We start from the raw sequence: 15846 nt of genomic DNA, 5'->3' as shown, positions 1-15846 counted from the left end.
GTACAGCCAGAAGGGCCTGGTCAGCCTGGCTATCTATGCTGACTGAGCAGCATAGATAGAGATTTTGCTATTATTCTCTTAGGTGGAGTGAGGGTGGATGTTGCTTGGGCCGCTCTATCTTTTTAGGCCCTGCCCTGATGCTCGGCTTCTCTTCTTTGTATGTTGCAGGCAGTGTGCCTTAGCTGCCTTGAGAGATGTCAAAATGTACCTGATGGAGGAAGGGGGTCAAATTGCGGTAAGTCAGGGGAGTGGAGCCGTGCTGGTTCTTAATCCCATGATTAATCCCAGGATGGTGGTGTCCCCAAGAGACCGAGATGGGCACACTGGCTGAGCAGTGTCTGGAGCCATTACTTGGATACTGCAGACCTGGAAAGTGTCTTTGCCCAAGAGGTGAGGAGACCAGGAGCTGGAACAACCTGGCAGGCAGTGGGCAAGGTGATTTCCAGACACAGCCAGTGTCCTTCACCTCACTCACCTCCTTGGGGCAGCCCAGCACCATTCCACCCCTCACAGCAGAAGAGTCCTGGAGTTACTACCAGGCGTGTAAGCTAATGGACCTTCCACCTTGATCTACCCCATGCATATTACCTTGGTTTGCTTTCTGTAGTTGTTCCCAGCCCTTCCCCTACTGTCCTTCAGTGTTGTGGGCAGCAGAAGAGAGGAGGCTGGCACTGAGACAGGCCATGGGCTCTGCATCCCCTGGAGGGCACCTTAGGCAATGCATTCTCTCCTTTAACCATCTTTTTTTTTTTTTTTTTTTAATCTTATTCATAAATTGGGGAGCCTGATCTGTTTTTGTTTTTGTTTTTTGGTAAATATCATTAGACTAAAAATTCAAGTCTTCTTCACTGCTCTTCTCTCTCCCTGTCAGGTCTTCGATGCCACTAATACAACCAGAGAGAGGAGACATATGATCCTTCATTTTGCCAAAGAGAATGACTTCAAGGTAAGCCAAACTTCCTATCTGATATTGTCCCAGGGAGCTCAAAAGAAAGGAGGAAACTTTGGGACAAGCTGATTACTGGGCTTGGGGTACCTCTGCTTCCTACTTGGTACTTAACCTCTGCTGCCCTACTTTGGATGCCTAAAAATAGGCTTTTCCTTATTTTAGGACTCTTGGCATTGACATGTTTAAGGAAGTGGATGCACCCCTAAGTAGGAAAGGATTATAGAATATGGGATTGAATGGGTGGGTCTCTATGTATTGGGGAGTTTCAGAATGGTGTCCTTCCTGCTTGTATGGGATAATGACATTTCACTGGTATCAAAATTGGCCCCTTCTTTTTGCCACATTTGTTGATTCCTAACAGTCTGTCTTGGTCCTTCCACCCAGGTGTTTTTCATTGAGTCTGTGTGTGACGACCCTACAGTGGTAGCCTCTAACATCATGGTAAGACGAAACAGCTTCTCCTCTTGTTCTGAAGCTCAGACTGTGGGGACATTTGTGATCTGAGTGAAACCAGGTCATGCTAAAAAAGTTAGAGCCAAGCTTTTTAGCATGAGCTGGTTCTCCCTGTTGACTGTTGACTTTGTTTTGAGAGGTGGGAAACTGGGAGGTCAGAAGTACATAGTTGTATTTAAATCTTTTTTAATTAGAGCAGTTGCATGTTTACAGAATAATCATGCAGAGAGTAGAGTTCCCATATGCATGCCCTCCCGGCCCCAGTTCTCCCTACTGTTAACATTTGACATTCATATTGTACATTTGTTGCCATCAATGAACCAATATTTTTAGGACTATATAGTCCATAGGGTTCACCCTTTGTGTTTTACAGTTCTATGGCTTTTTCTGTTTTGTTTTTACTGTGGAAACATATACAACATAAAATTTCCCGTTTCAACTACTTTCAAGTATATAACTAATGACATCAATTACATTCACATTTTTGTGCTACCATCACCACCTTCCATTACCAAACTTTTTCATTCACCCCAAACAGAATCTGTGCCAATTAAACATTCACTCCCCATTCCCTAGCCTCACCCTAGTTCCTAGTAACCTATATTCTAGTTTCTGACTCTATGAATTTGTTTACTGTATTTCATCAATGACATAATACGGTATCTGTCCTTTTGTGACTGGCTTCTTTCACTCAGCATCATGTTTTCAAGGTCCATCCATGTTGTGGCTTGTATCAAAATTTTGTTCCTTTTTACACAAAGCTGTATTTTTAAACTTCAAAGCACATTCTGTGACCTGGACTGGCTATAATCAGATCTTTTCAGTCAGTCAACAGTAAGCAAAGTCTTTGTTGGGCCTTTAGAGATGAGATAGGGGACCGGATTGGCTTCCGTGTCTGATGGCAGTAACTTTGCAGCCCTGGCTGTTCTGGAGAAAGGGTGCAGCAAGATGGAAAGGGAGGCGGCAGGCTGATCTCTTTTGCTATTAAGGTTGCTCATAGGTGAGAATGATTCTCTATTGGCAAAAGCCTATGGCAGGTAGCGCCTTGTCTAATTTAACTTGTATGGGCAGTTTATTTGAATACCATATTTACATGGAATCTTGAGTAAGGAGTTCCAAGATCTTGTTGGTTTGTACAGGTTAGTGTGATACGCTAGTACATCTCAGAGTAATTTAGGCAGAGAATAAAAAAGTATTTGCAGAGTTCCCTTGGGGAACTGGGGAGAAAGGAAGAAATAGTCACGTTTCCTATCTGGGGAGTTTGCAAGCAGCCGGGCTAACCATAACCAATTCAGTAGGTTGAGCCCTCGATCTTGGGCTTACCCCTATGAAGCATTCCCGCAAAGGAGAAGCTAAGCCTACTTACGCCTAAGAGTCACCCTGAGAGAACCTCTTTTTTGCTCATATGTGTCCTCTCTAAGTTAATTCGATAGGTGAATTCACTGCCCTCCCCCCTACAATGGACATGACTCCCAGGGTTATAAATTTTCCTGGCAACATGGGACATGACTCCTAGGGATGAGCTCTGGTACTCAGCATCATGGGATTGAGAAAGCCTTCTTGACCAAAAGGGGGAAGAGAGAAATGAGACAAAATGAAGGTTTCAGTGGCTGAGAAATTTCAAACAGGGTTTTTCTGAAGATTATTCTCATGTGTACTGATTTGAAAGGATGTATGTCCCCTAGAAAAGCCATGTTTTAATCAAAATCCCATTTTGTAAAGACAGAATAATCCCTATTCAATACTGTATATTTGAATCTGTAATTGGATCATCTCCCTGGAGATGTGGTTTAATCAAGAATGGTTGTTAAACTGGATTAGATGACAGTATGTCTCCACCCATTTGGATGGGTCTTGATTTGTTTCTGAAGTCCTATACAAGAGGAAACAGTTTGGGAGGTTCAGAGAGAGATTTCTGAGAGAGCAGAGAATGACCTACCCACGAGGAGCAGAGTCCACCAGCCAGCGATCTTTGGAGATGAAGAAGAAAAATGCCTCCCAGGGAGCTTCATGAAACAGGAAGCCAGGAGAAGAAACTAGCAGATGATGCCTTGTTCGTCATGTGCCCTTCCAGATGAGAGAGAAGCCCTGACTATGTTAGCCATATGCCTTTCCACTTGAGAGAGAAACCCTGACCGTGTTCACCATGTGCCTTCTCTCTTGAGAAAGAAACCCTGAACTTCATCGGCCTTCTTTAACCAAGGTATCTGTCCCTGAATGCCTTAGATTGGACATTTCTATAGACTTGTTTTAATTGGGACATTTTCTTGGCCTTAGAACTATAAACTAGAAATTTATTAAATTCCCCCTTTTTAAAAGCCATTCTGTTTCTGGTATATTGCATTCTGGCAGCTGGCAAGCTAGAACATTATGCGTTATATCGATATCACTTTTAAGTTTGTGGTGTATTGGAGTAGCTAGAGGAAAGTACCTGAAATGTTGACTGTATTCCAGTAGCCTTGATTCTTGAAGATGATTGCATAACTATATAGCTTTTATAATGTAACCATATAATTGTGAAAACCTTGTATCTGAATCTTCTTTTACCCCAGGGTATGGACAGATGAGTAAAAAAATAAGAACAAAAAATAAATAATAGAGAGGGCATATAGGGTAGAAAAAAAAAGGATAGATTGTAATACTAGTGATCAAGGAGAGGGAGGAGTATGGGGTATGGAGTATGTGGTTTTTTTCTTTTATCTCTTTATTTCGTTTTTGGAGTGATGCAGATGTTCTAAAAATGATCATGATGATGAATACACAGCTATGTGATGATATTGTGAACTATTTATTGCGTACTTTGAATGGACTGTATGAATGTGATGATATCTTAATTAAAAAATAAAGAAGACACAGGGTCTACTTTAAGGGGTTCCCGTTGACCAAATCTGGTAAGCTCTGAGCAAATATAAATAATGATAGTAATAGATTATAACCTGGAGTAAAATAAGAATCTATTAATAAATTCAAATATAAATAAAATAAATGAATACATACATACATGGTATATGTAGATATCTCAAAAATATTAAATAAATAAATAAATAAAAGCCCATGGAAGACAAATTTCCCAAGTTTGGGAAGAAATGGATAAAAAGGTGGTAAAGTTGTCTTCCTTCTACTCTGTCTCCATGTACCTGCCAACATGCTGAAGCTTATGTCTGCCAAGGGGAGGTTAGCTGTATAAACTGGGGGTAATTGGCAGCTTAATTTGACTAATTATTAAGTTTTATCAATCAGTAGCCATATAATGTAAACACTGACAGAGATGCTTATTACAAAGGCTTCCACCAGCGTATCTTCTCTTGGAGCAGGTAATTTTATACCCAGCTTCAATATCTCAGAGCAAGCTTTATCTATAAGGAAAACCAATTCTTTTCTTTCTTTTTTTTTATTAAACATAACATACAAACACAAACATTCTTACCATATGATCATTCCATGCTTGAAATGTAATCAATAACTCACAATATCATCACATGGTGGTATATTCATCATCATTATTATTTCTTAGAACATTTATATCAATTCAGAAAAAGAAATAAAAAGACAACAGAAAAAAATTCCTACATACCATACCCCTTGCTCCTCGCTTTCATTGGTCACTAGTATTTCAATCTACTAAATTTATTTTAACATTTGTTCCCTCTATTATTTATTAATTTTTAATCCATATGTTTTACTCGTCTGTTGATAAGGTAGATAAAAGGAGCATCAGACACAAGGTTTTCATAGTCACACAGTCAAATTGCAAAAGCTGTATCATTGTACAATCTTCAAGAAACATGGCTACTGAAACACAGCTCTACATTTTCAGGCACTTACCTCCAGCCTCTCCATTACACCTTAACTAAAAAGGTGATATCTATATAATGTGTAAGAATAAGCTCTGGGATAACCTCTCGATTCTGTTTAGAGTCTCTTAGCCATTGACACTTTATTTTGTCTCATTTCGTTCTTCCCTCTTTTGGTTGAGAAGGTTTTCTCAATCCTTTGATGCTGAGTTCCAGCTCATTCTAGGATTTCTGTCCCACATTGCCATGAAGGACCACACCCCTGGGAGTCATGTTCCACATGGGGCGGTGGGGGAGGCAGTGAATTTGCTTGTTGTGCTGGCTGAGATAGAGAGGCCATATCTGAGCAGCAGAAGAGGTTCTCTTGGGGGTGACTCTTAGGCCTAATTTTAAGTAGGCTTAGCCTATCCTTTGTAGGGTTGAGTTTCATATGAAGAAACCCCAAGATTAGGGGCTCAGCCTATGGCTTTGGTTGTCCCCACTGCTTATGAGAATATCAAGAATTCTCCACTTGGGGAAGTTGAATTTCCCCCCTTTCTCACCATTCCCCCAAGGGGACTTTGCAAATACTTTTTTATTCACTGTTCAAATCACTCTGGGATTTATCAGGGTATCACTCTTGACAAACCTACAAAATCTCATGCCCTACTCAAGGTTCCATGTACTATGGTGTTCAATTAAATTGTTCACGTAAGTTATATTAGGAAATGTACTAGTCAAAATATAAATTTTGTAGCAAATAAGCGTTTTTACTTTAGTCTCACACATAAAGTTTTAAAATATTAATAACCATCTATTTTCAACACCCTGCAGTGTTGGCATTCCTTTGTTCTTCCTCATTCAAAAACACTTTTAAATTTGTGCCTTTAGTCACTATCATTATACACTCTAGGCATTCCTAGATTATATCATCTCAGTCTTTATCATCTATCTTTCCTTATGATTACCTTTGTGCCCCCAGGCCTCCTCCCTCTATCATTCTCATATTCAGCGTTCTAACATTCATTCAGTGTTCTAACATTATTGTATTACAGTTAGGTGGCATTGTGCTATCCATTTCTGAATTTTTACAATCAGTCCTGTTGTACAGTTTGTATCCCTTCCGCTCCAATTACCCAATATCTACCATATTTCTATCTCCTGATGGTCTCTGTTACCCATGGAAATTCTCCAAATTCATTTACTAATGTCAGTTCATGTCAGTGAGACCATACAGAAAAACCAGCTCTTACTCTGCATGCTTGGAACTTTGCAGTATTGCTGAACATTTTCCACCTATTTTTTATTTTAGAAATTTTTTAGCATGATAACATATATAACACAAAGTATCCCATTTTTAAGTGTGTGGGTTCATTGGCATAAATTACATTTACAATGTTGTGTTACTGTCGTCATCATCATAATCCACTACCAAATCCTTTTCATCACCCCAAATAGAAACTCTGTCCTCATCAAACATTAACTCCCCATTCCCTAGAAATAATGCATTTTGAACGGGATGCTGGGCATTCATTATCTTCTTGTGTTGGATTTCTTCTCCAAGGCAGTGGATGCATTTCCAAGGAATGAGTTCATATTGTAGGAAGAGCTGTTCAGGTTGTGGAACATCAGTTCAGATTTGTTTCCTTGAGTCCAAGGAAAGATCTTCAAAGCACAAGGAAGCAGAAGTTGCAGCAACCTAAATAAAGAGTTTTTCTATATATTTGTGGTGTGTTTCTACTAGTTCCTCTTGGTGGTGAAGCAAAACGTTGCTACAACATAATTTTTCCCCAGTGAGTGGTTACTAGTGTGCTTAGCTCGGCACTAGCTGCTTATTTCTTGGCATTCACACATTTACTCATTTGCCCTGACCAAACCTGACCCCCTATATTCAGAAATTTCTTGCTCTGATTAAGCCTTAAAGCAGTAGCTTTGCAGGTTAAGCCTCCCCCACTGTGCTCTTGATGTGCGTGGCTGGTCAGGGGAGCAAGGAGCTTAATTTTGAAGTGTGGCTGCTTTTCTCTCAAAGCTATGGCAGTGGTTGAGGCGTCTTTTACAAATTTTTTACAAATTACTATTATAAATTCAGTTTCCCTAAAATCTACCAGGTTTCTCTGACCTATGTTGAGTTACGGGATAGGGCTGGCCCCAGTGTTGTATCTCCTTTATGCCTTCTCGTGAAAGTAGACAGCTGATGAGGACGAGCCATGTGGTCTGTGTAGAGAAGCAGAGGGCCACTGTTACACCCAAGTTGTGTAACCAAGAACAGACTAGTTATGAGGGCACGGTGCTTCCTTGATGGTTGGGTAGAGGAGGAATTGTGCCTGGCGAGCAGGGGCAGTGTTATCTCTAGCATGGAAGACTAGCACTATAATTGTACCTTTTATAACTAGCAATATACTTTTTGGTATAGGGAAATTGTAGCTGCTTTTATGGAATTTGGTTGACTTGAGGACCACACATCTGGGGGTGACTCAGTGACTAGACTGATACCCAGTGGTTGAATCCTTTGGAGGTTGTACGCCAAGGAATCCTCTGTATTTTCTGTCTGCACCCAGTTGGAGGGCTTTGTGGCAGGCCAGCCTTCCAGCCAGCAGGTCTCTGTCTACCGCGTAATCATCAGATTGTGACTCAGCTCCCTGTGTTTCTTTTTTCTCTTAAACGCTGGATAGGTTGATCTTTATTCTGAGCCTTTTTATCCTCTCCCCTTTTGAAAGCCCCAAATCCTACTTAATCCATGCAGAAAGGCCTCCAGCGTGATTCACGAGCTGCTTCTTTGTGGTGTTATAGGAAGTGAAAATCTCCAGCCCGGATTACAAACATCGCAACTCAGCAGAAGCCATGGAAGACTTCATGAAGAGGATTAATTGCTATGAAGCCAGCTATCAGCCCCTTGACCCAGATAAATGTGACAGGTATTTCCTAAGAGTGAAGCACCTCCGAATTACTCACATTTTCAAGGTTTTCCTGATGTTCCCCCAAAACACCTGCTGCTGGATTCTTATATAAACTCTCTTAAAAGTTTTTTTTTAATCCCGATTATACATGCAGATTCAGTGTAAATATTTCAGACACTAATAATGTAGAAGTATAGAAAGTAAACATACATTTGAGCGTTTGAGTGCCAATTTTGCTCTGTTATTCTGATATTTTCTTTTTCCTTTTTTAGAAATATATTTTTAGAGAAGTTGTAGGTTTTCAGAAAAAGCATGTAGAAAATTCAGAATTCCTATATTCTGCCCCTCACCTTTCCCATTTGGCCTATTATTAGCATTTTGCCTTTGTGTGGTAACTTTCTTATAATAGATGAACCAATTTTATTAAAATTATATTATTAACTAAAGTCCATAGTTTACATTAAGGTTCATTCTTTGTGTTGTGAGTTTTTGTGTATTTTTTTGAAATTTTTATTGTGGTAACATGTGTATACTATAAAACTTCCCATGTTAACTGTTTTCAAGTATACAATTGAGTGGCATTAATTACATTCACAATTTTGCTGCCACTCCTAAAATCTTTCCATCACCCTAATAGAAACTGTACCCAGTAAACATTAACTCCTTGTTTTCACCTCACCCCTGGTAATCTATATACTAATTTCTAACTCTGTGAATTTGCACCTTCTAATTATTTCATATCAGTGAGATGATGCAGTATCTCTCCTTTTGTGTCTAGCTTATTTTACTCAACATGATATCTTCAAGGTACATCTGTGTTATAGCATACAACAGAATTTCATTCCTTTTCCAGTTGTTTCTTTCGTTTACTTTTCTATTCTCTTGCTTTTTTCTGATTGTTTCTTTCATTTGCTTTTCTGTTCCCTTGCTTTTTCCCTGACTCTTCTGTGAAGGCAGCCAACCTCTTGACCAGACACGTGCTGTGGGAATTGGTAGCTAGGTTATACTCACTGACTTTCAGCCGATAGATTCAGTCTTGACTCTCAAGGAGCTTACAGTCTACCTTGAATCTTCTGGAGATTGGCCCAGGCCTAGGGGCTTTTGTTTATGAGGCTGGGTGAGCTGGGTTGGTGGGTGCAGCATTCTGAAGCAAAGCGGTTCCTTGGTGGCATCTCTCTGCAGGGACTTGTCATTCATCAAGGTGATCGATGTTGGCCGGAAGTTCTTGGTGAACAGAGTCCAGGACCACATCCAGAGCCGAATCGTGTACTACCTGATGAACATCCACGTGCAGCCTCGCACCATCTACTTGTGTCGGCATGGGGAGAGCGAGTACAATGTCCAGGGGAAGATTGGGGGGGACTCCGGCTTGTCCAGCAGGGGCAAGAAGGTAAGAGGAGAACGGGAGAGCTGGGGCTGGGAATTTGAGGGATGGACCAAGAAGGAGCAGGAAGTTAAGGAGGCTGTAGGGTCACAGAGTGGGTAAAGGATTGCGTTTTTTGCTGCCATCTTAGTGTGCCCATGGTGTGCGTGTGTTGGAATAGGGAAGGGTGTACTGTGCTTTGAGGAGCGTCTGCCTACAGTGTAGGCAGGGACTGGCCTTCACTTTGCTCCTCGGCATTACCTCACCTTTCTACCGCGGTGGCCTGATGGTCCTCAATGGAGACAATGAGTGAGTCTTGCTTCTCTGAGGCAGAGCAGAAGTCTGATATCCAGTGTTGTGTCTCCCTCTCATCCTGTGCCCTCCCAGTTTGCCAATGCCCTGAGCAAGTTTGTTGAGGAACAGAACCTGAAGGACCTCAAGGTGTGGACCAGTCAGCTAAAACGGACCATCCAGACAGCAGAAGCCCTCAAACTGCCCTACGAACAGTGGAAAGCGCTCAATGAAATCGATGCCGTGAGTGCCTGGGTCCTGCCATGGGGAGTGGGGGTAGGTAGAAGGGAGAGAGGATGGAGACCTCCTTTCTGCCAGGGGTTGGGGTTGAGGGTGTAGCCACGCAAATCGTCCTTGGGCATCACTGTTTCATGAGATCACTTTCAGACCCCCTTAAGATGCTATGTTGCATGGGCCAACTAAAGGTGGCCTTTTTGGGCATGTGCCCTTAAGTGACCTGTGGATGTTTCCACAGGGTGTGTGTGAGGAGATGACTTACGAGGAGATCAAGGAGACGTATCCTGAGGAGTATATCCTGCGGGAACAGGACAAGTACTATTACCGCTATCCCACCGGCGAGGTGCGTGAGCTGGGTGCCACCTGTCTTTTGTCTCTGCCATCAGTAGTCTTTTGTCCATTCAGCACATAATTATCAAGTGTGTACTATGTGTCTCGTGGAGAAACTCATGGAGGACCTTAGGGGAGGCTAAGAGGAGGGTCAGTTTGGGCCAAGAGAAGGTGGCCAAGGAGATGTTCCTAGCTACAATTCACTGCTCATGGCTGCGAGATCACCACCGGGAAGAAGGACTCCTTCATTTCACCAATTTTTTGAGCTTTTCCTCTATTTTGGGTGCTTGTTCCTAACACTTTGAGTCTCCCTAAACTGATCCCCGTAAACAGCTCTCAGGGAACTGCCGTTGTATTTTCCTTTAAGCAGAAGTGGTGGCCGTTGTGTCTCTAGCAACGTACCTGGTAAATAGAGGAAGGCACGAGATAGTGGGTGGTGGGGCACTAATAGTGGGAATTGGCACTAACGGGGGTGCACCCCCAAGCCCGGGATGAACTGATTCTGGTTGAGTGAGCAGCAGCTGCAGGCAGGGGGTGGACTGGATATCCGGATGTGGTGTGTGCCCCGGGAGTCCAGCTGCAGGCCTCAGTGTGGTGACAGCCAGTAAGGTTCCTCTCACCTGTCTTCCTGCTCGGCACGCATCATGTCTTGGACCCCCATGGGCTAAGACACTGTCCTCTTCACTCATGCAGGTCCTTGGCCACAGCAACCCTGATTAGTGAGAGCAGGAAAGGATTGCAGCAGAGTGGCCAGTGCAAGTAGGAGCCTTGGTGGTCTGTTTTAAAAGTTACAAACCTATACCCCCCCGCCCCCTTTTAAAATTGAGATAAAATTCACATAGCCTAAAAGTCACCATTTTCAGTTATGCATTTGAGTGGTTGTTAGTATGTTCGCAACATTGTGCAGCCATCACCATTATCTAATTCCAGAACATTTCCATCTTCCCCCAAAGAAACCCTGATCCCCTTCCCCATCCCCTGGCAACCTCTAATCTACTTTCTGTTTCTAGTGATTTGCCTTTTCTGAACATTTCATATAAATTGAATCATGCAGAATTCATCCTTGTATCAGGCTTCTCTCACTTTAACTTAGTGTCTGTAAGGCTCATCCATGTTGTCACATGTATTATACGCCATTCCTGATTATGGGCAAATAATAGATTCCATTGCCAAGCCCAGTCCCTTCTTGGCCACCCCCATCCCTCTCTCCCACATAGAGCACTAGGAGAAGGAAGTTGTTAAGAGAGAGCATGGCACGTTTATTGTGGCCCCTCAGAACATTGCTCCATCAAATCCTTATCAACACAGGGGCAGTTTGCCTTTTCTAGGAAGCTGGCTGTGCTGCAGCTCCCAGTAAGAGGGTCACCACCTCCTCCAACCCCCTGCTAGGAAGGCAGCACTAAAACATGGCAGGGTGTTCACTGGCTGATGGCATATTCTCTGGCTTATCATGCTGAGAAACAGTGTGTGGCAGAGGCCCCCCGATCCTCCAAATCCGCGTGCAGTCCTGTCCTGACCAGAAGTACTGTCCCTCTGTCTTGCAGTCCTATCAGGACCTGGTCCAGCGCCTAGAGCCAGTGATCATGGAACTGGAGAGGCAGGAGAATGTGCTGGTGATTTGTCACCAGGCTGTCCTGCGGTGCCTGCTGGCCTACTTTCTAGACAAAAGTGCAGGTATGGTCGTCCTCTGCAGCTTCTGTCTGGGGAAATTAGGAACTGGGCTGTGAGCACAAGAAGAAGGGAGAAGGGAATCTGCTTCTGTGTGTGGTGCCTGCTCTGTTGCTGAGTATAGAAAAATCAATGCAGCCTATCTGGCTCCCAGGCTACTGAGGGGGCTGTGCTGTTATGGTCCCTTCTTGGTGGCCCTTTGGGAACTCTTTAAATGGGCTTTGATGTACAGCAGGCTTTGTAGTTTTGTGAAACGGTCTCCTGCAAGTCACTGGTCTCCATGAGTTGGTGGGTCTTTGGGGAATGTGGAGGGGTCACAGCTCTTCTCTTCAATCCACCTCCAGGGAACAAAGAACCCACAATACTCTGGCAATACTATTAAAAACTTTGTCTTGTGTCTGCCTAAGGTTCAGTTTTTTTGTTTTGTCTTTTTTTTTTTAACTCCAACTCTCATTGTGTGAGGGGGTGTTTTTGTTCTTTTGCGTAAATATCTTTTTCTAGGGTGGCAGGAAGTGGAATGGCCTAGGAGCTGGGGAGATCCCCACCCCTGCCTGGGTGTGGCCTCTGGGGTATGGGTGGGTCAGGCTCTCACTGGCATCCACGTCCCCCTGCCACAAGCTGCCCAGCTAATTGTGGGGCCTTGTCTTTCAGAGGAGATGCCTTACCTCAAATGCCCTCTGCACACAGTCCTGAAACTGACGCCAGTCGCTTATGGTAAGTGATGGCACTGCCACTGACATATGCTCCCCTGTGACTGTGGTTCCTGGTGACTATAAAGCGTTAAGTGGGGCCCACCCCCATTAACCAGAAGCTGAGCTCTTTCCCCACACTTTGCCTAGGCTGCCGGGTCGAATCCATCTATTTGAATGTGGAGTCAGTGAACACACACCGGGAAAGGTCAGAGGTGAGTGTGTACCTCAATGCCTCCAGCCCCCTCTACACCTGCCTTCTTGCCCTCCATCTCACAGAGTCAGGAACCAGCGATTTAAATAAGAACAAAGTTCTCCTGGTTGAGTTGCCTTTAAATGTTGACAAGTGCCACTCGAGACTCTCGCTATGGAGATGGGTTTGGAACAGGCCTGCGTGACTCTCCTCCCTGTTCTTAGCATCTACATATTCCCTCTGTGTCTTTCTTGTAGCTTCTTGGGATCTTTTTACTACTTTTTTTTTTTCTTCCCCAGTGCTCTCTCTCCCCGTTTCTAGTTTCATAGTTAGTATGAAAGAGGAAGACACATTTTCCTTTGAAATGTGCTTTCCTTGAAGCACAGTTATAAGTTGACTTGCCTATCAGGCAGCTAAAGCCATGCTTTTAGGTTGCAGAGTTACTGGTTAAAACAGGACTAGGTAGCAGCTGAATCATCTATATGTACTTAGGCCCAGAATGGCAAGAATATAATATAGGATGAAGGAGTGGGGCGTGGGACTGGAGAGATGTAGATTTAATCTGGAAATTGGAGATATGAGTGATGGTAAGTGGACAGACCACCACCCTTTTCCCCAAGAGCCCTCCCAGTTCTTGATTGCATCTAGTTTCCACCTTAGGGAGGTCTGAAATTTGGCGGAGCATGAGATTGGACTTCATTACCAGAGCAGATCAGGGTTCTGCTAGGTGTATGTTTTAATAGTACATCAGCATTTAAAACCTTTACACCAGCCATCAGAATGTAATGCTTTCCCAGTGGTATCTGTTTGACCCTTTCTTGTACCCTGAACTTGGCTTTCTGTCCATGTTGTTCCCCCAAACCAGGTGACTTCCCTCCACCCAAGGAGTTTGGCCACAAGACTTTGGCACCAGGGGCATGTGAAATGGTTCATATTGCTTTCCCACCTTGACTAGCATTTGCCTGGCTGGTTGACTGAAAGAAAACAGAAAGCCTTACCCTGACCTCCTCCCATGTCTCTGTTCCTGGTCCTCAGTGTGGTTGACCAGATGCTGGATTAGCTGCATGAACAGCCCTGCCAAGGAGGGTGTGGCTGCTCCTGGCTCCAGTTGCTGCTCCAGTACTTGGTTTGGGCATGAACCAGGCTCTAGTGGTCCCTGATCATTTCCCTGAGGAGAACAAAGGCAGGTCCATGACAGAGTCCAACCCGGACCTTGAGCCACAAACTATAGAAATGATGGCTGCAAGGATGTCAGAGGCCCACTTCCCCCTGCAGCTCCTAGGAAGGACAGTTCTGCTGAGCCTGGGGACTTGGGTCCCTGTTGTCTTTTTCAGATGCTCCAGAATAAGTGTCTACCCTCAGCCCACAGTAACCTGTTACCTCGATAAGAAGACTAGTGTTTGGTCCTGGCTGTGAGATTCTGCCTCCTTCAGATTTTCTGTCTTCAGTCTCCTGGTTATTTTTGAAGCCTTCATTTCCTATCCTAAGCCAGGAAATTGTTTATGTGGAGCATGGATTGTTCTGTGTATATTCTGCAGACCTCATGTGTATCCTGGACCCTGTTAGTAGAAGGGAAGCCAAGCAGATCTGCTGTTTCCCAGTGAACCTGGCCCCAGTCTGTCTCTGCTAACTCTCAGCCTTTGCCTTTCTCCCAGGCGAGAAGCAAGATTCTTTTCTGTGACGTCGTTATCTGATGTAATTGAGTGACTTTTGTCTGTGCTGATCCAAACTGGAGATTTGGTCCTGGTGTTTGTCCTGCACCTTCTGCATCTTTCATGCTTTGCAAAGGTTGCATTGGTTCCTGTACGTGTTTTTTTGAGTGACCTCGCCAAGCAGCCTGGGGAGAAGTCACCCTTGTTCTTGACAGTGGAAGTCTCAGAGCCAGCTGCAGCTCCTTGGTCCCAGGGCCTGCACCTTTGTCAGTCTCATCTCATTCAAATCCAGAAGCAGAAACCTTCCCCACCCCACCCCCCTTTTCGCTTAGTTACTTCCCCTCTCCTGGTAACTGTCTCCTTCTTTCTTTTGTCTTTGTCTGGCTTAGGATGCAAAGAAGGGACCTAACCCGCTCATGAGACGCAATAGTGTCACCCCACTAGCCAGCCCCGAGCCCACCAAAAAGCCTCGCATCAACAGCTTTGAGGAGCGTGCGGCTTCCACTTCTGCTGCCCTGCCCAACTGCCTGCCCCAGGAGGTGCCCACACAGCTGCCGGGACAAGTTAGTCAACTCCCTTTTCCTTTTGTGCCATTGCATCTCGTGAGCCCTGGGGTAGAGAAAAGAGCACCCCGCTGGGTGCAGGGGTGGCCTCAGAACCAGGGTGTGTGTGGGTGTGCATGTGCACACGTGTGTGCCATGCATACATGTGTAGGTGTGCATGTGTCCATGCATATGCACCCGCGTGAGTACGCGTGTGTATCTTCAAGTGCGTGTCCATGTGTTCCTGTGTGTGTTTGAGAGGGGGAGGGAGGTGGGGGCGAGAACATGACAAATGCCATCTGGAATTTGGGACACTGGGATGGTCCTTCCTTGCTGACAGTGGTGGTGTCTGCATGCTCTGCCTTCCTTCGGAAATGGGCTTTGCTGTTGAGAACCAGGCAGAGCGGAAGAAATTAGCAAAGTGTCAGGATCCCACCATGCATTCGTGGGTCACTTTCTCTAAAGCAAAGTCTACAGCATACACCTGGTTGAGACAGTAGCCTTGTGGATCTGAGGACCCCGGTCTTGGCCCATGCCCATATCTGGTTGTTTTTATTTACCTTCCTCTTGCCATCACTCTCCATCACAGAAAAGCCATAGTCAAAAAGGGGTTCTTAGAACTCAAGCTCTACCTGGAAACCAGCTGAAACCAGCTTTATTTCATTAGCTTTGAAGATTAAATTTAGGCTGGAAGGTCTTGACTGTTGGTTGTTAAGATTTGTTTTCAGCAAATTTATTTTCCTCAAAGACAGCCAAGAACCTTTTGGGAAAATGTGGAGTGTAGAAATCCCCTGGACACACATTTTGAT

At 44.2% G+C, this 15846-nt stretch overlaps 1 protein-coding gene across 6 annotated transcripts in view; it reads left to right on the top strand.

Moving 5' to 3' along the window:
* The window catches only part of PFKFB3 (6-phosphofructo-2-kinase/fructose-2,6-biphosphatase 3), a 99777-nt gene that overhangs the window by 76386 nt on the left and 7545 nt on the right, over positions 1-15846 (top strand). For all 6 annotated transcript variants that reach the window (XM_077169482.1, XM_077169485.1, XM_077169484.1 and 3 more), the window contains exons 4-14: positions 169-235; positions 872-946; positions 1334-1390; positions 7966-8090; positions 9255-9462; positions 9823-9969; positions 10202-10306; positions 11838-11967; positions 12613-12675; positions 12801-12865; positions 14885-15058. In XM_077169482.1, the coding sequence (XP_077025597.1) occupies positions 169-235; positions 872-946; positions 1334-1390; positions 7966-8090; positions 9255-9462; positions 9823-9969; positions 10202-10306; positions 11838-11967; positions 12613-12675; positions 12801-12865; positions 14885-15058 (1216 nt within the window). The remainder of the gene's footprint in view (positions 1-168; positions 236-871; positions 947-1333; positions 1391-7965; positions 8091-9254; positions 9463-9822; positions 9970-10201; positions 10307-11837; positions 11968-12612; positions 12676-12800; positions 12866-14884; positions 15059-15846) is intronic.

This window comes from Tamandua tetradactyla, chromosome 7 (genome assembly GCF_023851605.1).
Source record: "Tamandua tetradactyla isolate mTamTet1 chromosome 7, mTamTet1.pri, whole genome shotgun sequence".
In the NCBI taxonomy this organism is placed as follows: domain Eukaryota; kingdom Metazoa; phylum Chordata; class Mammalia; order Pilosa; family Myrmecophagidae; genus Tamandua; species Tamandua tetradactyla.
The sequence above is the reverse complement of the archived record's forward strand: the minus strand, read 5'-3'. Positions and strand labels throughout refer to the sequence as shown.